We start from the raw sequence: 27,055 nt of genomic DNA on the forward strand, positions 1-27,055 counted from the left end.
GAAATGTGGCCAGACAATGTGTACATAGAATTTGCAATGAGAATGTGCGCACATCATGCATACAATGGAGATAAATAATAAGGTGAGAGACAGGATAAAACAGTTTTTGTTTCATAGTGGCACTTCTTTTTTTACATCGGCATTACATAGACCTACATTACATAGACAGTACTTTTGAGTCTTATGTATAAATCTGATGGTGAGGCCACTTTTGGTCTGCTGATGGTGAACTGGATACAACTAATCCACTTTCTGCAAAGCATTTCAGAGTTCAACGCAGTGCAGCTTTAGAAACAGCTTTGACACAGACAAGAGTCCCTCTTTGTAATTTGATGTCTCACACTTTGTCTTAGTTCTGATGCTATATTAAATGCTACTTAGTAAGCTATAGTCTGCTGGAAACTTGAGGCACAGCCATACTTATAACAAACCACTTGCAGCAAGTTCAGTTACTTGAATGAGGCTCTGATGTGTAGATCAAGATGAAGAAGTAGTACTTTATTAATCCCTGTGGGGAAATTGATACTATGCATTTGAACCATCCTATAAACACACACACTAAGAACAGTAGGCAGCCATAGTGCAGCACCCACGGACCAACTCAAGTTATTTTGCATGGGGCACTGAGAGGAGTATTATCCCTTCCATATGTCTTTAATGGAAATCGGAGCACCCAGCCGAAACATGGGGAGAACATGCAAAATCCACAAATGAAGGACCTGGGAGTTCGAACCAAGGACCTTCTTGCTTTGATGCAGTGTGCAGCAACACCTGAGTATGGAAAGCTGTATTATTCAAAACCCTACCCAAACTGTAAACTACCTATCCAGTTATCAGACACCCATCATCCAATGTACAACATCTATCCAGTTACCAGACACCACCTACCTAGTCTGCTGCCACCCTCTGCATGTCAGCAGCATGCAATTTCCAATTCAACATGGTATGCTATCCAGCTACTTCTATTAAAAGACAAGTAGAGCGAGAATGGCCAAAACAAACTTTAGAAATTAGCATAAATCGAAGGCAGAGGAAATTGGTATTATACCTCCCCTGGGTGAGAGCCTTGTGGCAACTGGCCAGGATATGGGCAAGTTTACATTTCTTCCCACATAATTTGCAAAGTGGGTCCTCCCTCAGGCCCCACTTTGCCAAAATGGTTCTTTTTAAGCTGAAGTTACCACAATCCTGATATTCATTCCAAATCAATACACACACGACGACCAAGTATGATTATATAAGGTTAATTAACTAACAATAATAAACAATCAATAAAAGCAAAATGTGAATAATGAACAAAACAAAAGGAATAAACAACTGACTATATGCTATACAATCTAATAAATGGAACATTTGGATGAATGGTGGAATTAGACGGAGGTTTTGGGTTTTACTGTAACGATATTAAAAAGGGGAATTAAAGTGAATGAATACTTTAGGTTTAATTCAGTTAAGCTCTTAACCTAACACCAGCCCGATTAAATGGTTGAGTCAGCCTACTTTTCAGAAGACGAACCGTCAGCTGTCCATGGTTTGGGATTTTGGCAGAGTTCAGCGGGAATATGCAATGACATACTTGAGTTATATCAGTATTACCATGGATCAGATGAAAACCAACAGGATTAACCCTGTAAGACCCACTGTAACAGAATTACAACATCACTTTTTACAATTCTAAAAAAATGTCTGCAAATGTTTTTTTTCCTCAAGACCACATTTACATAGTTAATGGGTCCTATTGTTTGTCCTCACAATGCTATTGGATAGAAGAAGTGTTTAAAGGTCCGGTCATCTGGCCATGAACTCACTCTACCTGCAAACTTCCCGTTGAGCTCATCTCCTTCATTTTGAACAACTGGATTTGTCAATATTCAAGTAAGTAAAATTCCTCAAATATCTTTTTGTGTGTTTATTACAATGTCTAGAACATGTACATACTTAGTTATTTTGGAAATCATTCATCAAATTTGACTTAGAGCTTGTTATGTCTATGTTGTAATCAAACAACGTTGGGCCAGAGTGGTAGTCAAAATAGCCTGTGCTCCTTATACATTACATAAGGACACTGCACTTCTCACATGTTCACAAATTGAAAAATAAAATTGTAGTAGAAAAATAAGTGTTAGATTATTCATTGTAACTAAGTTCTTAATGTACTTGTCTGTTAAATTTTTACTTAGTTTAGCTTAGACCATAATCAAACACTAGTGTTGCACGGTCTACCAGTACCCACGGTATACCGCGGTGCCAAAACGTCACGTTTATGGTATATTATACTATACCATAATTTCTACACAACGGTACTACCGTTGGACACGGTGCCAGTGGGACCCATTGTTTCTGTAAAAACAAATCTGGCTTGTGAGCATAGCTGCATTGTCCCTGCACTGTGGCACTCACGCCACATCTCATCTCTGCAGCTGCAGTCACTCACAAAACACAGACAGTCACGGCAGAGGCAGCAGACCTGAGCGGTGGCAACTCTGAAGATACAACATTAGTACAGGTGCTAATGGGACCAACAGTGTATCTCCTAAATTACCCCAATAATAATGCCTGGAATGGTATCAAACTTCTACAGTAGTACAAATATGGTCTTTACTCATAAATCGATGCATTGGAAAATGTGTAGGTACACCAGGAGTTTATTAAAATAACACTTACCTGATGGCTTCTATTCTGCTGCTACTGCTGTGAACTTCGTCGAAATCTCGTGGGATCTCCGGCAATAGATTTCGTGCTCTGTGCGGGATCCCGCGAGATTTCGACAATGTTTACAGCAGAGTAGAAGTGAGAGAGGGGTCACACTCTGAAAAACAACTAAGGTAATTAAACAACAGAAAACAGCTCTGTGGTATAATTCCCAAACTAGACAATTAAAACAAATTTTACGAAAACTAGAAAGAATATGGCGTTCCACTAAATCAGAAGAATCTCACTTAGCCTGGCAAGACAGTCTTAAAACATATAAGAAGGACCTCCGTAACACCAGAGCTGCCTACTACTCATCACTAATAGAGGAGAATAAAAATAGTCCAAGGTTTCTTTTCAGCACTTTGGCTAAACTGACAAAGAGTCATAACACTACTGATCCATGTATTCCTTTAACTCTCAGTAGTGATGACTTTATGAGTTTATTTAATGATAAAATCTTAACTATTAGGGACACAATTAATCACCTCCTGCCCTCAATAGGCACTGATTCATCCTTTAACATAGGAAACTTCGAAAATGCTGTTAAACCTGATATTTATCTAGACTGTTTTTCTTCAGTCGACCTTATAGAACTAACCTCAATGATCACTTCTTCTAAACCATCAACCTGTCTCTTAGACCCGATTCCAACTAGGCTGCTTAAGGAAGTCTTTCCCTCAGTTAGCACTTCCTTATTAGATATGATAAATCTGTCTTTAGTGACAGGATATGTACCACAGTCCTTTAAGGTAGCTATAATTAAACCACTTTCTTAAAAAGCCTGCTCTTGATTCAGAGGTTTTAGCTAACTATAGGCCTATATCTAACCTCCCCTTTCTCTCTAAAATCCTTGAGAAAGCAGTTGCCAATCAGCTGTGTAACTTTCTAAATAATAACAGCTTATTTGAGGATTTTCAGTCTGGATTTAGAGCTCATCATAGTACAGAAACTGCACTGGTAAAAGTTACAAATGACCTTTTAACTTCATCAGATAATGGACTTCTCTCTGTCCTCGTCCTGTTAGATCTTAGTGCTGCCTTCGACACTATTGTGTTATCATCAAATCCTGTTAAAGAGACTTGAACATTTAATTGGCATTAAAGGAACAGCATTAAACTGGTTAAAATCCTATCTGTCAGATAGATTTCAGTTTGTAAATGTCAATGATAAATCCTCCATGCAAACAAAAGTTAGACACGGTGTTCCTCAGGGTTCAGTGCTTGGACCAATACTATTCTCCTTATATATGCTTCCTTTAGGAAACATTATTCGTAAACACTCAATTAATTTTCATTGTTATGCAGACAATACTCAATTATATCTATCAATAAAGCCTAATGCAATCAACCAGTTAACTAAACTACAAACATGTATTAAGGACATAAAGACCTGGATGACCTGCAACTTCCTGCTATTAAACTAAAAAAAAACTGAAGTTATTGTGCTTGGCCCTAAACACCTCAGAAACACATTATCTAATGATATAATTACTTTGGCCTCCAGTACTACTGTAAGGAACCTAGGAGTTATATTTGACCAGGATTTGTCCTTTAATTCCCATATAAAACAAATTTCAAGGACTGTCTATTTTCATCTGCGTAATATTTCAAAAATTAGACACATCCTGTCTCAAAATGATGCTGAAAAACTAATCCATGCATTTGTTACTTCTAGGCTGGATTATTGTAATTCATTATTATCAGGCTGCCCTAATAAATCTCTAAAGACTCTCCAACTGGTCCAGAATGCAGCTGCACGCGTTCTGACAAAACTAGAAAGAGAAATCATATTACTCCTATTTTGGCTTCACTGCATTGGCTTCCCGTAAAATCTAGAATAGAATTTAAAATCTTTCTCCTCACTTTTAAAGCTCTTAATGGTCAGGCTCCATCATATCTTAAAGAGCTCATAGTACCTTATGTACCTACCAGAACACTGCGCTCCCAGCATGCAGGCCTACTTGTGGTTACTAGTATCTCTAAAAGTAGAATGGGAGGCAGAGCCTTCAGTTATCAGGCTCCTCTCCTGTGGAACCATCTCCCAGATTTGGTCCGGAGGGCAGACATCCTCTCTACTTTTAAGAGTAGGCTTAAAACCGTCCTTTTTGATAAAGTTTATAATTAGGGCCGGCCAGGCTTGTCCTGGACCAGCTGTGCCGGGGGACTCCTCCTCCCATGATGCACTGAGCTCCTCCCTCCTCTCTCTCTCTCTCTCTCTATCCATCCATCTATATCCATTAACATTCATGTATTATTAATTCATTCAATAACCTAAACTTCTTCCCCGGAGTTGTCTGTGCTTTCTCGTCTCACAGGTAATCTGCGCCTGTAGACATCCGGATGACAGATTCCAGTCCCGGACCTTCTAGCTTCAATGTTTATTTTCTATGTGCTTCTCTCTCCTATTCTTCCTCTCTCTCCTCTCTACCCCAACTGGTCGAGGCAGATGGCCGCCCACTTTGAGCCTGGTTCTGAGGTTTCTTCCTGTTAAAAGGGAGTTTTTTTTTGCCATTGTCGCTAAGTGCTGCTCATGTGGGAATGTTGGGTCTCTTTAAAATGAAAACCTGAAGAGTACGGTTTAGAACCTGCTCTATGTGTAAAGAACCTTGAGATAACTTTTTTGTGATTTGGCGCTATATGAATAAAGATTGATTGATTGATTGATTGAAAACAGACCCCCATGTCCGGCTACAATACCACACATAGAGCATTGCTATTTTAGCAAGGCACAGTCCACTTCCTGAAGCCATTGTAAAAATAAATAAAAAATAAATAAAAATACTACTAATAATAATGATTTGGCAGGCCAGTTATTATTGCTATCGGGTAGCCAGTTGCTGCCACAGGTTTAAATGATTACAGGCCAGTTGCACATTATATTGTAGTGCTTTGAGAGACTGGTACTAAAACAACCAGTATCTCCTGGTTTGGAGGTGTTTTACTACCGGTGTTCCCCCACAGATCTATGGAAGATGGCATTGCCATACCTCTCCACTCAGGACTCAACCACCTGGAACACAGTGGGAACTATGTGAGAATGCTCTTCATTGATTTTAGCTTTGCAGTCAACACAAACATCCTGAATATACTGATCAGCAAGCTGTCTGACCTTGGCCTCCCCACTCACACCTGCAACTGGATTAGACTTTCTAACAAACCGCCCACAGACTGTAAAGCTTGGACCCCATCTCTCCTCCACCATCACACTCAGCAACGGTTCACAATAAGGCTGTGTACTGAGCCCAACACTGTACTCACTGCACACATATGACTGTACACCAGCCCAGTCTACAAATACCATCATAACATTTGTTTTTATTTATTATCATTTATTGTGTAATTAATATGTCTGAACGAATTTGTGGAGTATGTGTTTTAAAACTTGCAGCACCTTTTGTATGTTGTATGGTTTTCAACAGTACAATGACAATAAAGGCATCTTGATTCTGATGAACAGGGCAACATGGCCCTTCATTTTTACTTGTGCTAGGAGGACACACAGAAAAGACACTGGAAAAATAGCAATGGTAATTAGCTTAACAAAAAATGTAACTGGAGAATTTCACCAACACCAATTTTTCTACATTAAAAGCAGATGAAGAGCAGGGGAGGTTTTTTTTATCCTATCGCCAGAGCAGACAACAGGGAAAGGGCAGGAAGGCCAGGTGAAGGTCAAATTGCCAGGGAGTCCCATTAAGAGCACCCTGCTAGTTAAAATGTCAGTCAGGTCATTGATCTATTTGTCCTGTCCAGGGACACAAGAGTGGCCTCTGACTTTCTTCCAGTAGACCTGCATGTCATGCATGTCCACTATGTGGTAACAGGCCATGAATAGATCTTTGTGTTTGACCAGCCCTTTCTTGTGCCCCGCTGGAGCTGAAAATAAGGAGATCTATGTTGAGGAGCGAGAGACGACTTTAAGATTTACAGAGATTTGGGTTAGAACTGCAGGAAGGTAGCCGTGGTCAAAATATTTGGTGAACATGGCAAGAAGTAAAGGAGATAGTAACATGGAAATTTCTTTGAATATTCAAAAGTGAACCCATGCAGACCTTGGCCACGGGGCAGAGTTGTAATTGCTCCGGTAACTGATGGAGCTAAAGGGTGTTTGATCTTGCATATTCAGTTTGAGACAACATTTCTTAGTATAAATCAGGGTTTTGTGAGTTTTGTGGTCTCCTGCTCCTTGATGTTAGAGGAGTAGGCGATAATCAGGCCCCAGATGTGGTGCTTTGAGAGTCACCCATAAAGATTTCTGGGGAGTCATTCATCTCAAGGAAGAGTTTTATTACAGAGGCTAAAACTGTACAAAGTTATCATCTGCAAGTAAAAGTGGTCTCCAGTCTCCAGGGCTTAAACAATGACATGGTATGATGAGTTCAAATGAAACTGGAGCATGATCTGATATAACAATACTAATTAAAGCCGCAAGCGGCGATGGCGGGCCCTCACTCACCCATGCCACTGCGGGGCCTTAGGCATGGCGGGGCTGTGGCTTGAAGCAGAAAGTGAGAAAAAACCTGGAAGGAGGCCAAAAATGCAATGTTTCGTTCATCCAGTAGGGGGCAGTCACAGGTAGTTACACATATGGTCTGGTGTGGTCTGGTGTGTTCAGGGCGGCAGCTCATCAGTCATGTGAAGTTTGGAGTGAATTGGACAAAGCATGAAGGAGTTATGAGAGGTTGATGGTTCATCCACCAGGGGGCAGTAGAGTGTAACAAAACACAAGCGGTTGCGTTCAGGGTAAGACAGTCATTACACATGTGAACTTTTGTGGAAATCGCACAATGATGATGTAAAATATGGCACTTCCTGTTTCCACTAGGGGGCGACACGAGTGAGATCGCCTATGAGCGAATGGAGGCGTTGAGGTCGGCACCCTGGACCTGTGTACCAATTTTCATGATGATACGAGTTCAATAAAGCCATCAAAAAGCCAAACGTATTTTCATGGCGAGGAATTGATGGTAGCCACGCCCCCACAGGGACGCCATTACTCGTAGCTTCACAGTGTTCATAATGTAGCTTCACCAACTAGTTCTGCATGTTTGAGAAGTGGAATGAAGTTGATGGTGTCAACTATGTATTTTTCATGAATTTAAGTTCACTTCCTGTTACCACCGGGGGGCGCTATGAGTTACGTGGGAAGTTAATATATCGGGACGTTCAGGGCGGAGCCATCATCATGTCCAGCAAGTTTGAAGCTGATTGGATGAAGTATGTGGGCGTGATAGCCACTCGTATGTACATGGTTCGCACGCCAAGGTTAGTTGAGCCCTGGCAGACACGCCCTTTGACCTACGGATGCGCAGAGCACAACTTAAGCTCAGCTAGGTCTGGAGATGTTGCGTACCTAATTTGAACTTGATCGGGTGAACGCTGTGGGAGGAGTTAATTTTAGGCGAGAAAAATCAAAACCAAAATGGCCGACTTCCTGTTGGGTTGAGGTCATGAGGTCAAGAGGCTTTTTTGCATATGCTCACCGAATTTTGTGAGCATAGGATAAAGTTAGCAAAATTCCCTATGGGCATTTTTGGACTTTGTAGGGGGCGTTATTCCGCCATTCTGCGTCGACCATGTGCGACCACCCAAAAATATCGAGTTTCGGATGAGGCCGGACGTCCGTGCAAAAGTATAAGCATTTTCGCATTTGGGAAAGGGGCGAAATTGGGGCACGAAATGTCGGAAGAATAATAATAATAATAAACATTACAATTTCAATAGGGCTTTCGCCAGGCGACTTGCAGTCGCCGCTCGGGCCCTAATAATAATAATAATAAACATTACAATTTCAATAGGGCTTTCGCCAGGCGACTTGCAGTCGCCGCTCGGGCCCTAATAATAATAATAAACATTACAATTTCAATATAGCATTTTTCCCCCGGGGTCTTCCATACCACATGATTACTTGATTACTTGATTACTTTGGGGTCACTTGCACTTTGGGGTCACTTGCACGTTGGGGCATGAACGAATTTCAATAGGGCTTTCGCCAGGCGACTTGCAATCGCCGCTCGGGCCCTAATAATAAACATTACAATTTCAATAGGGCTTTCGCCAGGCGACTTGCAGTCGCCGCTCGGGCCCTAATAATAAACATTACAATTTCAATATAGCATTTTTCCCCGGGGGTCTTCCATACCACATGATTACTTGATTACTTGATTACTTTAGGGTCACTTGCACTTTGGGGTCACTTGCACGTTGGGGCATGAACGAATTTCAATAGGGCTTTCGCCAGGCGACTTGCAGTCGCCGCTCGGGCCCTAATAATAAACATTACAATTTCAATAGGGCTTTCGCCAGGCGACTTGCAGTCGCCGCTCGGGCCCTAATAATAAACATTACAATTTCAATATAGCATTTTTCCCCGGGGGTCTTCCATACCACATGATTACTTGATTACTTGATTACTTTAGGGTCACTTGCACTTTGGGGTCACTTGCACGTTGGGGCATGAACGAATTTCAATAGGGCTTTCGCCAGGCGACTTGCAGTCGCCGCTCGGGCCCTAATAATAAGAGCAGTTCTACACTAACACAAGCAGATCCATCCATCCATCGTCTGCCACTTATCCGGGGCCGGGTCCCGGCAGCATTAGGCTAAGCAATGTTACCCAGACATCCTTCTCCCCAGCAACAATCGTCAGCTCCTCCTGGGAGATTCCAAGGCGTTCCCAGGCCAGGAGAGATATATAATCCCTCCTGCCTTGAACACCTCTAAAGGGAGGTGTCCAGGAGGCATCCTGACCAGACGCCCGAACCACCTCAGCTGGCTCCTTTCGATGCGGAGGACCAGCGGCTCTACTCATAGCCTCCGGATGTCTGAACTCCTGACCCTATCTCTAAGGCTGAGCCCAGCCACTCTCCGGGGGAAACTCATTTTGGCCGCTTGTATCCATGATATCATTCTTTCAGTCACTACAAAAAACTTGGACGTTGGAACGTAGATTGACCGCTTAATTGAGGGTTCCCCTTCAGGCTCAGCTCCTTCTTCACCAGGACAGTCCGGTGCAACACCCGCATCACTGCTGATGCCGCATCGATCCGCCTGTCGATCTCACGCTCCATCCTACCCTCAATCGTGAATAAGACCCCAAGATACTTAAACTCCTCCACTTGGGGCAGCAAATGCCTCCCACCCCTGAGGGGGCAGAGCACAATGACCTCCAATTTGGAGGCGCTGACTCTCATCGTGACCGCTTTGCACTCGGCTGCAAACCATCCCAGTGCCTGTTGGAGGTCCTGGTGTGTTGAAGCCAACAGAACTACATCATCCACAAACAGTAGAGACAATTCTGAGGTCCCCAAACTGGACACTCCCCTCCCCCTTTGCCATAAATATCACAAACAGGATCGGAGACATGGGGCAGCCCTGGCTGAGCCCAACACCCACCAAGAACAGGTCTGACTTACTGTTGTCAGGATCCCAGTGTTTTTCCCTTTGTTTCCCCTTTTCCCTCCTTCCTTTCTGTGGGTGTGTCTTGTTTTCGGCTGTCTACTACTACTCACCAATATTTAAGTTTTGCCTGCGTGGTACTGTGCTCTGGCTCACTCTCACTGTTGCGTCTCCGTTATCCTAACGTTACACTCTATGTGCAGATCTCCGGTTGTCAGCTCTTCATTCATCCACTGCTCCTTGTCTCCTGATCTCCGCTCCACCTTGTACACCAGCAAAACTCAACCGTTCCCTGTCGACTCCATGGATCCCAGAACCTCCACTCAGAACTGCCACTGGATTCAAGAAGAAACCAGCTTCCTGGCTCCAGCCGCTCCTGCCTGTTGTGAACACCACTATAGATCTCCACGCTAAGTACCCAGACCCCAGGTTCTTCCTGCTACCCCCTGAACCTACCTGCTTTGAGCTTCCTAATTGTCATATACGTAAACCCGGTTTTGTGTTCACCACCTTAATCTCTGATTTACTGTGTCTGCACCTTAGGTCTGAGTATTCACCATTATGACAGAACAATCTGGCCAACATTCAGACCTAGCAGACACTGGCTCTGGTCCCTCCCGGGTTCACCAAGCTCTTTTTCACCAAAGCTCCATGATCGGTCTTCATGATCAGCACATCCGGACTTTTTCTTAACACAATCAATCTCTAAGTCACCAGTTATCAGAACTTGCCTCCCAGGTCTCTGCTTTAGTTTCAGTCCAGTCTTCTTGTTTATTCATCTGCTTCTGCTCTTCCTTCAGCTGCAGCACCCACAGGTTCACCTATAGCGGAACCACGGGATTCCAGAGTTCCAGATCCAGAACCTTTTACAGGTCATCCACTCCTCTGTAGAGGTTTTTTTGTTCCAGTGTAACACTGTTTTTCAGCTCCGACCTGTTTCTTTTGGGTCCAATGCTGCCAAGGTGCAATATGTATGTGTGTTGTTACCTCAGTTAGTGCCTCAGTCCCTGCCACCTCTTGTTCCAGCTGACGTGCAGCCATCCCCTATTATGGCTGGTGCGCAGCTATCCCCTGTTCCCGCTGGCCCGCAGCTACCAGCCGGCCCCAATGGACGAGCAGCAACCCCTGGCCCCAGCAGACGAGCTGCAACCCCAGGCCCCAGCGGGTGAGCCGCAACCTTCCGCCTCTGTTCCGGCTGGCGCGCCGCAACCCTCAGCCTCTGTTCTGACTGGTGCACCGCAACCCTCGGCACCTGCCTCTGCTGACGCGCAGCCACCCCCTCAAGGTCTAGTTCCCTATACTTCTTGGGCCAGTATGCAGACAAGTGGCCTTGGCTATCGGCAAAGTGGCAAGGAGGTGACCCTCTCGTTCTGCGGGGGAAAGCCAACATGGTGGCACTCAGCCAAGAACTTGTGAGTATTCGGCTCCTCCGGCTCCTTCCCCTTTAGTGAGGTGAATTCCACATTCCCAGAGCCAATTTACGATGCTAAGGGTCAACACTTCAAGGCCCATGCCTAAAAATCTTGTCATGATCTATTATTTCTCCATTAACTGTTATTATGGATGTATATTATGTTATGATGTATAAAATTAATGCAAAGTAGAGTGTCTAAGTCAGCTGAAAATTCCTTGAGCGTTGGGTTTGATATATTTCTGTTATATCTGTTTATATTTTTCCTGAAACTTTGGTTTAATAAACAGTATATGGACACTTTAGTGCAGTTGATCATGCTGATGATGCTGATGATCACGGGTGACATTCAACAGGCTAAATAGAGTGAAAAGCGCTCCCTGAATTTGAATGGTAACACTTATACAAGCAAGGTGGTCTCAAGACATATATATATATATATATATATATAGATAGATAGATATATATATATACATATATGTGTATGTGTGTGTATATGTGTGTGTATATATATATATATGTACCCTTATTTGTCACTAACCCATATATGAAGATATGGAAGATGCAGGACCATTTAACCTTGAACAGTGAACAATTTAAAAATTAATATGATTAGAGGAATAATCCCTCAGACTCAGAGGGACTAATAAAATTCAATATTAGGTGTTAGCAAGTATATATAGATGATTTTAATCAACACAAGTGTTTTGTTTTTCTTCGAGTGTTTTATTTGTTTTTGGCTAAGGCATCAGTTTGCGCACACACACACACATACACACACACACAAAGTGTGATAGGTTCATGTGCACGGATATGTTCGTGTGTAGTACTGACTCATTTCCATATATTCAGGTGTTAACCCAGCAAATGGTTCAAGGAAGTGGTCAATTTCATATCTCTGCAGCTTCTTCTGTCTCTCTTCTTCTTGAAAAGCCCCTTGCTTTGACCGGATGAAGCGAATCAGCTTCTTTAGTTTCCTGAGAAACATACGTAGACAGACATGTACATATGTAGAAGAAATGTGAACACGCAAGCATGCAAATATTTTCTGTCTTTCTTCTATTCTCATTTTGCCATGCTGACCTGCTGATGCTGGACAGGTATATGTTTAGATTAATTTAGCTTTAGTTTTGTTTCTTAAAACAGATATGCTGGCTACTGTTTTATAGGTTGATTGACTTCTGACAGCAGAGTGTCTTTGAAAAGAAAGGGGGCAATGATCTCCCTTCCATATACAACCACTTGTTACCATGGTATCAACGTGCCATACTTGGGATGTGATAATACATAAGGCAGTTTCATTCCATGAGAAATAAGTGCTTACGTATTATTTTTTTTTAAAGTTATTGCTTTTTCACAATGGTGTTTAATAAAAGGGATACCAGACTGTTTTTTCTGTTCATAATAGCCAAAGTGACATCTGTAGGAATGTCTGAATTTGCCCAAATTTGAGAAGAAAGATACAATATTGCATGTGCTCGTGGGCTACATGTGGATAAATTTAACACATGTATTTAATATAAGAGCCCTTGTTCCTAAAAGGAACAGCAGTTTTAAAAAAGGTTTCATGTCCAGCATTCCACACTTCATGACACAATGTAAAAGAAAGTTAAATTTTGATGCATACTTACGGTATTCCAATCTCAAAAAGGTTGTTCTGAATTAGCTGCTTCCCCAACATGGTGATGCTCAGCTGGATACACAGCTCCATCAAACAGCCTCCATGAGCACACTGTAAAACAGCAGTCCACCACAGCAAAAATGTTTTTTAATAAGTAATGCAAAATTACAACATATATGTGATGGTTTAAAATTGATCAGGATAAATAGCTTATGAATGACAGCTCTTGACCAGATGCTGAGTTTTTTTATTTCAAAACACATTTTCTATCCTGTATTACAAGAATAAAAAAGTATCAGATTCTGCATGATTCTATGGATACACCTCCTACACAAACATTTACATGGCATACAAGCAGTGTATTGCTTTTGCAAAACAAACCAGTTTCATCTTAGTTGTATGAAAAAACCAGCATAAAACCATGATTTAGGTAGGAAACTCTGCCAAAGTATTCTGAGCACGACCCACAGGGGGAAGAATTTCAGCAAAATTGGTGTGCATCTGGGATCAAGTAATAACCAAAATCTGAAGACCTATTACCGATTGATGCCTGTGGGCATGGCCTATCACATATTTGTCCATAGCTCAACATGCCTTCAAGCAATCCTGATTAAACTCACTGAAGACATTTTGTCCTGACATTACACACTGAGTTTTGTTCAAATTGGATGAAGGGAAGAGGATTGGCAGAACTTTGAATGCCAGTTATTGAAATGATGCAAACTTAAGTCCAAGTCCAAGTTCTGAATTTCCAATACTTGGTTGAGACTGTGCTTTGGCAGTCAAAGAGACTCAATAGGTTTGTATGTAACACACATGAAGGTTCAGGCCTTTCTGTGTGGCCGAGTTTACAGTGACTTTATGTCAAAGCATTTGATGATATACTTACCTTTAATCCGGCTACCTGCGTGTTGCTGGTTGCTGCAATGTTTTTGTTTTTTGTTTTTTGGGGGGGGGGTTGTTGTGGAAAAAGGCTGGTCAGCTTCACTCAATTGCTGTGGTGCCGCTTGCATTTTGTTAGGAGGTGTGCGCGCTCATGAGGAGACCGACATGCCAAGGGAATTTCAAAATAAATGCCTTAAAGATGATGATCTCTGATCTCTATTTTAAATCCATGTATTTACGTAGATCGATGTATCTTTACACCCCTAGTATATAAGAAGAGAATGCAAGGAACACTTCAACTCTAATCCCAGGAGTGTGGTTACAAAAAACTGATAGTTTGTAGAAGTAAGCCTTACCTCTTCCATTCTGTAGGATTCAAATACATACAGGTAGCTGCCTGGTCTGCCTACCAGTCTAGTGGGAAAAATGAATTGAACATTTAATGAAATTTATTAAGTTTGGTAAAACAAATTAGAATGAAAGCATGACAGAAAGTAACAGAGAAACCAATTAACTGAAAGCTACACAAATGCAATTTCAAATATAATGAGGTCACTGACCTTCCCCTAAAGAAAGCAATGTAGATGATGGGGCTGAAAGCATTGACAAACTTGAGAATGAAGGTCTTGAAGATCAGTCGTTCCTCAAAACTCTTGTCTGTTTTTGGAACCTCTAAAAAGGAATACATATGTGTCTTTGATTTCCTGCAATGTGCAATAGAAAACATAATATGCCCTGCGTATGAGACAAAGTCAGGCCTGCACACACATAACGCCTCACTGCAGCCTGATAAAGAAATGGTGCCAAGTTGAACAAAACAGACTTCATCTCCCACCATGCTTTGCTCAACTCACACTTAGGTGAGAAATCCAGCAGAGTCAAACAAAAGAGCACTTCCTTAAGCGACACACAAGTAATTATTGTGCCTTCCCACGAATACGAAGATCTCTCTACCCTAACCCCTTTCCCCTCTTACTAACTACACATACTAGATATACACACCCACATTTGGTGAGCAGATATCTTGGTAGCAGAGTTTAGTTCTGTCAGTTACCACTGTTGGTTTTCCCTTGTTTCCAGACATTATTCTAAGTTAACCACATCCTGACTCCAGCAGTGCTTATAACACACAGACGGGAAGATGAAACATTAAAAAAAGATGGCTAGAACAGATAACCTAAACATACTGAATAACAGGTATTAAAGATATTAAAGGTATTACACATATTAAAATGTGTTAAGCAGTTTAGTACTGTATTCTAGGGTGGCCCTGAAGGGCAAACGACAACAACAAAAAGAAAAACACAACGAAATTTACAAAAACACAACGACAAAAAGAAAAAAGATACAACATTAACAAAAACACAACGACATTAACTCCTAACGGAAAGGGTAGTCTTGAAAGGCTACTTTACGCCGTACCAGGGGGGTATTCCAGAAAGCAGGTTATGTGAAAACTCAGAGTAAGTTAACCCTGAGATGAGGGAAACTCCATGTTATCCGTTCCAGAAAGAGAGGTAACTGAAACTCTGAGTCAGTCACCATGGTAACTGACTGTGTACATAACCTGCTCGCTGGCAGGTTTTCTTTAAGAAACCCTGAGTTTCTACCTGTCTCCTCCCACCTGAAGCAAGCTGCCAGACATGGGTTGTCCGTTTCTTCGCAATCCGATAGATATTGAGGTAGAATTAATTTGCAATGCTTTATGTCGGGAGATGTAGGCCTACATGTTGAAATAGCCACTGAATTAATATTTACTTTGTTTAATAGCCTACGTCAAATATGAATAAAATCAAAGTGAGGTACAATCATAGCCCAGCAAAATGTGCCTTACTTTTCTGAATTATGTTGGGTTTTTTTGATCAAGGTCTCTTTTATTTTTTCAAACATATAACAAACAAAAGATACACAACTCACTCACGAAATAGTCAAATCTAGTTCCTGCAATTTAAATACATCCAGACATATTCAGATCTGAGCTTGCAGATTCATACATACATACATAATTAAAATATCTAGGTGTAAAGGAAAACTAAACTAAACAAAAAAACAAACAAACAAACAAAAACAAAAAAACCCACATCACATAAAAATAAATACATTTTAAAAAGGGGTACGTACACACAGTTGGGTTACATAGAAGTTAGTAGCTGCTGTGTCTTCTACAAAGGAAATAAATGGCTGCCAAATGTTGTCGATCCTCTTACAGTATATCAAATTTTTTCTAAATGAACATGGCTCATGACCCCCCTAACCCATTGACATTATGTTGGGGGGAGAGCATCTTTCCATTTAAATAGGATAAGCATCCTAGCCAACAAAGAGCAGAAGGCGATCATGCTTAGGTGGCACCCAGAAAAAGTGGCATCCACCGGAGCCACACCAAACAGTGAAATCAGAGGAGATGGCAGTGGCGGCTGGTCAATGCGGGGCGCTGGGGTGCCGCCCCATCCAATAATCTAGAGAAAGTCTACTTAAACATATTACATATAAATTAATTATATAATGCTAAATAATTATGAAATAAAAAGTATTTGCTTGTAAAATGCGCCTGTTAGTCTCTCAGCACCTGTCAGCATTCATTATAAATCGATTCCAAATGGTATTTTATTCATTTCTATATGTACTTCCTGTATGCGGGGCGCCGGACTAATGGGAGTCAATGCAAGCCCTCAAACTTTTGACAAGCACAGACCTGAGGCTGCTCTCTCATTGGCTTGCGTCATGTTTCCCACGGGGCACAGCTCAGTGCGCCCCGGACACGCCCACTTTTATTGGCAGCGAATTGTTGTTGTCTCATGTTTTTTAATCTACTGTGATTGGACAGTTCCGGCTGTCATTCGCACCCTCCCGTCAGCTGCTGTCACCCAAACTCCTGCTGACGGTAGGTTCAGGAGATGACGTTAAAGTGGAGCCGCGGAAATTAAAGAAGATATTTTGTAATTTCTCTACAAAAACATAATTTCACAAGACTTTCACTAGAAGAGAGAAAAAGGATAAAGCAGCAGCAGGTGATGGAGGAACTGAGAGTTTCTCCCGCTGCTGTTATGATAAACGGAGCTGGCTAGCTGGATGCAGTGTGAGTTATTGCTTTTATTGCTTTATCTGTTTGCTGTTTCAAAGTGTCAGCACCGAAGCGTTGTGGACAACGACAGGGGAACGAGACCTAAAACATATCTCTAAAAAAATGCTAACAGAAAGCTGCAGCCATCGAGACAATAGCATGGAGCTAAATTGTTTTTAGCAGACTTAGCATTGCTGAGCTCTTTCTGCAGCTGTTTCACCACATCTGGCCACATGTGGACCTCCGCTATGCCAAGCTCCACAAGAGGAACATAGATTCAGTCAGTGGGTGCATCCAGCAGCTCCAACAGGACATATAAAAGATCAGGTAGTAGCTGCATTCCTCTTATTATTATTAATATTGTAAAGTTTTAAAAAATACTTTATAAAAGACATAACTATGAAGTGTAAAACACTAAAATGCATAAATGCAGGATAAGAAATGATGGAAGTAATTTTGACTATTACAGTTGATTTGGGGTACATTTCATTATTAAAATAAGAAGTTATATAAATTATGCTTAATCACAGCAGTGTATAGTGCTTAATGCACCATCTATTGTCATGTTTAGGTATTGCAACAACTAACAGATTACAGTGAAATCAGGACTGAAGACACAATAACTAAAATATAGGTAGTGTCTCTTTTTAAGCATATTACCTTATTGGTAACTCTGCTTTAACTGCTGGTATCTTTAGGTGATGTGAGTGAATTTTATCATGTCTAATTATAAAGTTTTATTCCTCTCTCTGTGGGTCAGAGATACTATACTGGGACAAACCAGGGAACATTATAGTGTGTTGTGTTATTTTTAGATTGGTTTTCCTTTCTTATTTCTATTTTTTGCTGCGGTATGAAGTGGTGCTACGGCTTGTTTGAAACGGCATCAAACTGCGCCCCCCCAAACATTTTTGTCACCAGCCGCCACTGGGAGATGGGTGTACTGTTTTCCCACATTTTGTAGAGAATGCCTGGAAGATAGACTGCCAAAAATCGTATAGCTTAGGGCACAACCAATGCACAACATGTGCATGCAGCAGTGTGGCAGGAGCCTGCCTGCACCGATCACACAAAGGGTCAATACCCATCCCAATCTTAGACAATCTCTCCTTGGTCCAATGAAGACAGTGCACTATTTTAAACTGAATCACAGTGTGTCTAAGGCATATAGAAGAAGAGTAGATTTGCTGTATAATTTTTTGCCATATCTCTTCTGTAATTGTTTCTTCTAGGTCTGTTTCCCATTTGATTCTGAGGCTATCGAGACTGTTCATGTTATGTGTATTGAGCAATGTGTAAATTCTGCCTATTACTTGTGTTATGTTACATTTTAAAATTGTTTCAAGTAGAGATTCAGGAGGACTCGACGGGAAACAGTCAGAGTTAGAAGCCACAAAACCTCTAAGCTGTAGATACCTGTAGAAATGTGATTTAGGAAGATAATTTCTATTGTAACTGTATAAAAGTGGCAAACCTATTTTCAATGTAGAGGTCAGATAGTGTACCTATTCCATTTCTTACCCAGACATTAAAAGTTTCATCCATCATTGATGGGACAAACATATGATTGAGTGAGTGAGTAAAGTGAGTGAGTAAAGTTGATAATGCAGGAAGGCTTGAAAGGGGGTCGGATAAAATAATATATAATAACATTTCATCTGCATAAAGTGAGACTTTATGCTCCGAACCAGCCCGGTGTATCCCCTTGATGGTGGAGCACTGCTTCAGGGCTAATGCAAGTGGCTCAAGCGCAACGGCAAACAAAATTGGTGAAAGAGGACACCCCTGTCTCGTACCCCGCCTCAGCTCAAAGTATGTGGATAAGTTATTATTGGTCCATACTGCAGCTACTGGGAGCGTGTATAGGATCCTGATCCAGGAAATGAATTTAGGGCCGAATTTAAACGCTTCTAAAGTCTTAAAAAGATAGTCCCACTCCACCCGATCAAATGCTTTTTCTTTTTTTTATAATGCACAGCAAACTTAAGTTATGATTCTTTGGAAAGAATAAATTAATCATGCCGAGTATCAAGACTATACAACATTAACGTCCTTAATAAACATTGCATGCTATCAAATGTAACTTCTCTTACAAATAGCCAATTATGGCTGACCAATTTAACCCATAATAATAATGATCAGAAACTGAGATAACATGTCTTTCATTTTAACTCAAAATACCCTATCAGTAAAACTAAAACTAAAATGGGCTCAGCCTATGAGCACATAGTTCAAGCTGGTCAGCGTTATCAATAGAAAAGTGGAACAGTATAAAGAAAATGTTAAGCATTGTGTTGAATTTGTACCTGATGACATCTGGCACTGTGATATACACATGGTCAACATACCCGTAGGTGAACAGAGAATAATTCAGTTGAAATGTTCAGTCTCACAGTCACAGACATTCTCTGGCCTCCGAGGCTGGGATAATATTCTTCCTGACATAAGTCATAGCTTTGTCCGGGTCATTGAACTCCCTGTCCTCCCCTCCATATGTGACCCGAAACCACGCTGGAAACAGAATCCCGTACCGGACTCGCAAAGCGTCTTCCTCACCTCTGTAAATGTAGCCCGAGCGATCGATCAGCAGTTCTTTATCCAACTGTAGCACCTCGGTTAGCAGCTTTAATACAGAGGATGTAGTGCTGGAGTCAGGTGTTTCGGGTACACCAATGATTATTATGTTGCATCTCCTCATCCGCCCTTACATATCCTCACACTTCGTCTTCAGATCTGCCATTTCTGCCTTCATCTCGCTCACAGTATTTTGTAAAGTAGCCACTTCGTCCGACCATGCTGATAGTCCGCCCTCTACCTCCTTGACGCTAACTTTCACCTGGTCAATCTCGGACTTCAGTGCTGCGGTGTTGTTAATTATCTCCGTTTTCACCGCCTTCAACTCCTTCTTGAGACTTTCAAAGTCATCAGCGAGGGCATTTTTTAGCTCTGACTTTATCACCGTTGAAATGTCCACTTTCAGAGATAGAAGTATTTCCGACTTCAAACCCATCTTCAAGTCCATCTCTCCCGAAGCAGGTGAGGGCGGGGTCACTTTAATTGGGCTCTTGGCAGTACTCTGGTCCAAGGAGGCGTCGGGCCTTGTTTTGGAGGATCCAGTATATTTAAATTTCCTCAGCCTCTTGTCCATCTGGATTCCGCCGCAGCTTTGTTCCACCATCCGACGGGGCTTTGTAACAGTTTGCCGTTCCATGGGAAGGATAACACTTTTTCGCCTAAAATAGAGTCTCGACGGGAGCTTGTGTCAAACACAGCTTACTCCATTGCGGCCAGGCCACGCCCCCCAATCTCTGAATTATGTTGTTTTTTTTTCATTTTTAGCTGCTTCCAAATATGTTACACCACTTTTCACCTGTATGCTACAATTTTAAGTGAGGTAAGTTAAATCAGTGGAGTAGTGCATTAAAACTTAAGAATTGACTCGGGCAGCAATTTTCTCCCATGACGCTTTTCTATCCTTAGCGTCTGAAGCGGTACTTTTTGTGAAATATATGATCATATTCACCACAGGCCTGCAAGGGGAGTTCCAGTTCCAGTGAGGTGACGTTACTCAAGCTTTTTTTCTCAGTAGTTGCCATGGTGAATCAAGGTATCGGGGCTCCATTGCTGATGGCTTTTTATAGTGGTCGCGTGCGCGCCAAACGCAAGGTGAACATACTCAGAGTCGATTGAACTAATTCAGATCAGCTGTTCTGGAACCGGATACTCAGAGTTTCCCATCTCAGAGTAAGTCAACTCAGAGTTCAGGGTTAGACTCAGAGTTTGTTGAACCTCCTACTTGGAATACCCCCCAGGTAGTTTACGGCTCGGATGCAAACATGGCTACCGCAGAAGAAGTTATCAGGCATTATTTTGATTCGTGGGGCATACATATGAGGCGTAAAGCAGCCTTTCCCACCTGTTAAAAAGACGGACATGCTTTCGTCCAATCAGCAATGATCCTTGTTATAGCAGGTACCTACCCTTTCTGTTAGGAGTTAAGTACCTGTTGTGTTTTTCTTTTTGTTGTTGTGATTTTGTCAATGTCCTTGTGTTTTTCTTTGGTCGTTGTTGTTTTTACCGTAGTATTCAGATTGGATAAAATGTTACCAAACCCCACAATGTGCAAATTAATTCATAAACCTTTCTTAAGTATAACTTCAATTTTAGGACATCGCAGACACACACTATAACATACACAATCTCAGCCACCAACATATAAAAAACGTACCTAACACAGTGAGCCATCGTGCCACAGCTCCGTAGACCTCATCCAGTATGAGGATGACCACCAGGTTGATAATAGCTGCTGTAGTTTTGACTGTTAGTTGTACATGGTTCCGTGTGGTTGGATTGGAGCTCATATGAAGAGCAGCTTTGGTGGAGATCCGGTAGAGGATCACACCAAATACAATAGCAAACGTAACACCAATCTGACAATGAAAAGGGGCGCAAGATTACAAATAGAATATATAGATTGTGAATTAAATGAATAAGGCTCTTCTTACCATTAACAACATCATGACAATGTTAGTCATGTAGGCAGGGAGACGGTCTTGACATGTGAGTTTCTCCATCTACAAAAATAGATTAATTTATTACAAAACCATTTTCAGTACAACTGAAACACGAAGATTTATTGACGATGACAGGTCAGATCCCTACAGGAGGGGTCTGTTCAACTGGGTCTGAGCTTTTTATTGGAAGGGCAGGACTTTCGAGTTTTGTGTACTCCCTTTCGGGATCTCGTTGGACCCCCGCACCTTCACAAGGTGTATGGATGCGGTTTTGGGGCCCTTGAGGCAGCAGGGTCTAAGGGTATTGAATTACCTCGACGACTGGCTGATATGCGCTCAGGCAGAGAAGCAGTGCTGTCACCACGTCTCAGTATTGTTGACACACATATGGAGCTGAAGGGTGCCTACCTCATCAGTGCTGTGATACTTGTGATGTGTACTAGCGTGTATCAACATCAAAACTGAGACATGCAATTTCTCTCCAAATGCACTTCAGTGTACCCTGCTACTAATTGTTTGTTCATTTTTTGTTTTGTACTGCTGTGAGTTAGAAGGAACAGCATTCATTATTTTTGTGTACGCAAGTACACAAGAAAATGACAAACTTAATCTTAATTGTATTAATAGAGTTTAAAGAGTATTTTGTACAATCTCAGTGCATTATGTGACATCACAAGTTACCTAAGTTGTGTAAGCTTTGAGTAGGATATTTTTAAGCAATAATTCTAAACCACCTGGTCAGAGCTTCTTGCAGTTACTTAGGTAGATACCAAAACCCAAAGCTCCTCCTCTTTTTTTTTTTTTAACCACAGCAAAAGCTACTCTCCCATTTATGGCTCGCCAGGAAGTGTCTTTTATAACTTTTCAATATTTTTCCTGGGGACATTTTTTCTGACTATGTTTCAACCTCCACGATGTGATTGCCACCATCCATTGTGACTACTACAAAGAGACTAGAAATAAACTAAAGAGAAAGAAATTCTAAAAGAAGAAATGAAGAGAGAAGCGAAAGCGAAGATTCAAAGGAGGTGAACTGGTAGGAGATCGGCCTACTTTAACATCTCTTCATATCTGGAAGTGGCAGCATTTTAACAGTATTTCTACAATGGATCACCATGATCTATACAGTACCCCCTTAGCCTTTACAGAGCCAAATCAATGTATCTACACATAGTATGTACTGTATATGGGTCAATGACATGACACTGCTATTTTTGTTTCCATATTGTTTTAGTCAAATTTAAAAGGGTTTAAATACCTGCACATGTTATTTTCTTTTGGGTCCAGTATAGTTTCTGCTTTTAATCCCTTTTGAGAGAATATATATGAGGATTATGGCAAAAATGTCTAAATGGTATAACCATAAAAACTTGAACCAAATAACTAAATTAGCTTAAAACCCCTCAAATTCTCAATAAAACACTAAATCAACTAGCTAAATTTAATTTGGAAAATCATGTCAAATCACACGAAGTGTCTAGTAGTGTAACCACAAAAGGCCATTTTGTTAAAATTGTGAAGACGGCCATATAACAGGAAGTGGTTTTACAGAGAAGGACCCCTGATGATGACAACTGCTGCCTGACAAGGTAAGAAGCTCTGAACAATTACTCTAATTACTATAAATTGACGTTTCTAGGACTTTGTCAGGTTTGCTCAGTTTACATGTAAAATAGTGTGACCCTAGAAAAACATTGATAATTCACAAGAATTCATTAAAATTAATATTTACTTTTAAGAATTACGTTTCAAATATTGAGACCAAAGCCATGTGCTTACACAGGTGTCAAATTTGATTTTAAAACAAAATGTCGAAATGGTATAACTGCTTATATTATTTGAGTCCTATGTTAGAAAAGACAAAGACAAATCTGATTATGTACAGCAGGGGTAGGCAACCTTTTTGACATGGAGTGCCATTTTGACATTTTCTTGTTAACGAGTGTGCCATAATAAATTGTAACACAAAATACAAAAACATTTCCAACAGATGTGGACTTTTATTAGGCCACATGCAAGAACATTTTAAAGATATTTTCCCCGTTATTCAACAACAAGGGCTTACAAAACACAGTTTTCAATAACTCATTTAAAACATACTACGGAGACGGAGTTTATTTATCCACATCAATAGGCCTATTTTAAGGACACTGGCAAACACTTACATATTCATTATTATTAAAACCCAAGTGTAAACTGAGGCTACTACAAATACACAGATGCCTACCAGTCAGTGTGATCCCTGGCCCTGCCTTGTTTGGCTGAGCTCCATAATCTGGGGATTGTAATTTGCAAAACATGCCTCAGAGTGGTCTGTCATTAAACGACTGCGGGAGGGACTGAGCACATATTTCATGTGTGAGAATATCTGTTAGCCGAGGTATGTTGACCCGAAGACTGACAACAGAGCCAGTGCGACGTTCCAGAGACAGCTGAATTTCTGTGGTGCATATGTCCAACAGGTGAAGATGCAGTTTCCATGATCTTTCAGTGCTGTGGTTTCTAACTGTTTTCATAGTTCTGAAAACTTCATCACCCACAGTGTTGAGCTCTTCAGCTCGATCAGCTGCATTTCTAAGTCCTGTCGCGTTGTGAACTCAGATTGAAGCTCACGCATGTATGCGGCTATGTCAGTGGTGCTGATGTTGCGCTGGGAGGACAGCTCTCTCAAGGGTCTGAAGTAGCGGAAAGTGGAGGCAGCAATATCATTTGAGAATACTACTAGTTTACCGACAAAAGCCATCCATATGTCAAATATGTCCAAAACAGTTTGTCCTGCACCTTGCAGTCTGAGATTGAGCTCATTGAGGTGTCCTGTAATGTCTGTGAGAAACAAAAGCTTCAAACTCCACTTCTCGTCTTCCAGTTCTGGATAGTTTTGGCCCTTTTCAGCCAGAAAGGCCTTGATAGTGTCAAAGCAGCTGACAAATTGTTCCAAAATCTTTCCGCTGTTCAGCCATCTAACTGCAGAGTGGAGAGGGAGATCTGTGTATGCGCTTGTCCATCTCCTCGAGCAGTGACTGAAACTGTCGGTGTGTCAGTGCAGATCGCTTAACTATGAAGTTAACAACCTTTGAAACTGTAGCCATAACTTCATTAAGATCTGAATTTGGCATTTTGCACACAGGTTTTCTTGGTGTATTATGCAGTGGAGTTTCATGATAGGGTGGCCGACTTTTTCTTCGATCAATCTGACACCTCCCTTTTGTCTCCCAACGATGGCGGGGGCGCCGTCTGTTGTCACTGCAAACACTTTCCTGATGTCAATCCCTCGTTCCTCAAAATGTTTGATTAACACCTTGGCTATGTCTTCACCTTTTGTTGTGTCAGGCATTAGCTTTAATCAACAGTTCCTCTCTTATAATTGAATCACAGTACCTTACCATGACTGCCAAACGCGGGATGTAATCCACGTCCACACTTACAATGCTAAATACCGTAGCATCTTTTAACCAAGCTGTTTGCTGAACTCTGACATTTTCTGCCATTTCATCAATATGTCGCTGAACACTTCTAGCTGACACAGGAATGTCCTTTATTCTTGACTTGATTGTTTCTTTGTTTGGCAAGCTTTCAAAAAGAGCATCTGAGCAACTGAGAAAAGCCTCTTTTATATATCCGCCATCTGTGAACGGCTTTCCATGCTTAGCAATGCAATGAGCAATGCGATAGCTAGCTTCAGTGGCATGACTTTTAGTGGTGGCAAAGACATTGAGGGTGCTGGATTGTTTCTCATACCTGGACACAGTATGTTTGATTTTTCATGCTTTGTCTCCGTCATCTCTGAAAGTCTTCTTGTGCTTTGGGTCAAAATGACGCTTGACACTAGATGTTCTGCACACGACATACTCAAAATATAAAGTGCACACAGCATGGCCCTTTTGATAAACAAAACCAAATTCTTCTGTCCATGAGGGCTGGAATGCCCTAACTTTAGCTTTCGTGGCTAGCAGCGTTGCCATCAGCTACCACATCTATACTGTGTCCCTCAGAGGGAGGTGTGTGCGGGAGTGCGGCCGCACAGAGCTGTTGGAAATGTGGGTGGGAGAGCGTGCTGTCAATCAAACTAAAGAAGACAGGCCAGCAGGTGCCATGGTTAATGGGTGATTTTAAATGCTGCTGAGACGGTAGTGCTTTCTCCAGTGTGCCAATGACTGTGCTGCGGCGTGCCAACCATGGTGCCTAAAGTTGCAGACCCCTGATGTACAGGAATATAAATGGTCACTAAAATGTGGAATAAATATAATCTACTTTTGAATTGCAACATTGTTTTTTAACTAATTTTACATCACTTGTCACAGTTATTTAGAAGAAATTATTGTTTTTAGGGTTAGGGTTAGTCCTGCTCAATATTGACAAAACATAGTTTAAATAAAGTAATCCTCAAAAATGTTTCCTTTTCATTTGATGTTTTAAAATGAAGTAACTAAAGCACTTAAAGACACTCAAGGTTGATAAAATATTAAATTTGTATTATTCTTTTGGTGGTTACACCATTGAACATTTTCAGGAGCATTCAGTCTTACTTTTGGTTAAAAATAAATGTTGCAAATGTCATTTCAAATGACATAAAACCAACAAAAACACAAAATGTACATATTAACAAACCTGAGGCTGCTTTTAAAACAATTTTTTTGAAGACATTTTTGAATTGCTCATCTTGCCAACCCTTATTTGTCACTGACCATATACAAATTCCAAGACCACTTTTCCATTCTAGTGAATGGAAAATTGTTCTCAGACTTCTGTATCCCACTGTACGTGTATACATAACCAAGTAACTAGCCATTTAAACAACGCACTTTCTGCCACAGGGAATAGGGTATAGTGATGTGAATCTTCACTGTCCTCACGATTCAATCCGATTACAATTCAGCTGATAACGATTCCATTCCATTCTACGATGCATCTCGATGCATCTCAACGTCCACAAACAGGATTTATTCACACTGTTAAAGTGGACATTGAGCTTCTGACAGTTAAATGCCGACCCTTTTATCTTCCAAGGGAACTCCCTTGGAAAGACACTGTCATAATCATCACTGCTGTTTACATACCCCCGGATGCAGACACCAAGGTGGCCTTAAACACCCTCTACAGCCCCATTAATGACCAGCAAAGTGGAGCATGAATCAAATCATAACGTATGTGGAGCCTGATCCAGAACAATCAGAATGTTTACAAAGAGGAGGTGAAGCTTTTTGCAGACTGGTGCAGGAACAACCTTGTACTGAGTGTCGAAAAAACCAAAGAGATGTCAGGAGGAAACTGCCCATGAATACCCCAAACTTTATCAACGGGACTGCTGTAGAGACTGTACAGAACACTAAGTTCCTGGGGTGCATGTGGCTGACAACCCGTCCTGGTCCCTGCTCACCAGTGTGTACATTTCCTGCGGCGGCTGAAGAGGGCTAACCTCAGTCCATCCATCCTCACCACCTCCTACAGGGGCACCATAGAGAGTGTTTT

General features: G+C 41.4%; 1 protein-coding gene across 1 annotated transcript in view; it reads right to left on the minus strand.

Moving 5' to 3' along the window:
* LOC133982539 (anoctamin-1-like) overlaps nucleotides 1–27,055 on the minus strand; it is a 205,529-nt gene that overhangs the window by 29,622 nt on the left and 148,852 nt on the right. Inside the window, exons 15-20 of the mRNA XM_062421594.1 lie at nucleotides 21,578–21,646; nucleotides 21,301–21,502; nucleotides 14,569–14,680; nucleotides 14,365–14,422; nucleotides 13,134–13,234; nucleotides 12,337–12,479 (exon numbers count right to left, since the gene is read on the minus strand). Coding sequence (XP_062277578.1) covers nucleotides 12,337–12,479; nucleotides 13,134–13,234; nucleotides 14,365–14,422; nucleotides 14,569–14,680; nucleotides 21,301–21,502; nucleotides 21,578–21,646 — 685 coding nt within the window. The remainder of the gene's footprint in view (nucleotides 1–12,336; nucleotides 12,480–13,133; nucleotides 13,235–14,364; nucleotides 14,423–14,568; nucleotides 14,681–21,300; nucleotides 21,503–21,577; nucleotides 21,647–27,055) is intronic.

Source organism: Scomber scombrus, chromosome 6 (assembly GCF_963691925.1).
Source record: "Scomber scombrus chromosome 6, fScoSco1.1, whole genome shotgun sequence".
NCBI classification, from domain to species: domain Eukaryota; kingdom Metazoa; phylum Chordata; class Actinopteri; order Scombriformes; family Scombridae; genus Scomber; species Scomber scombrus.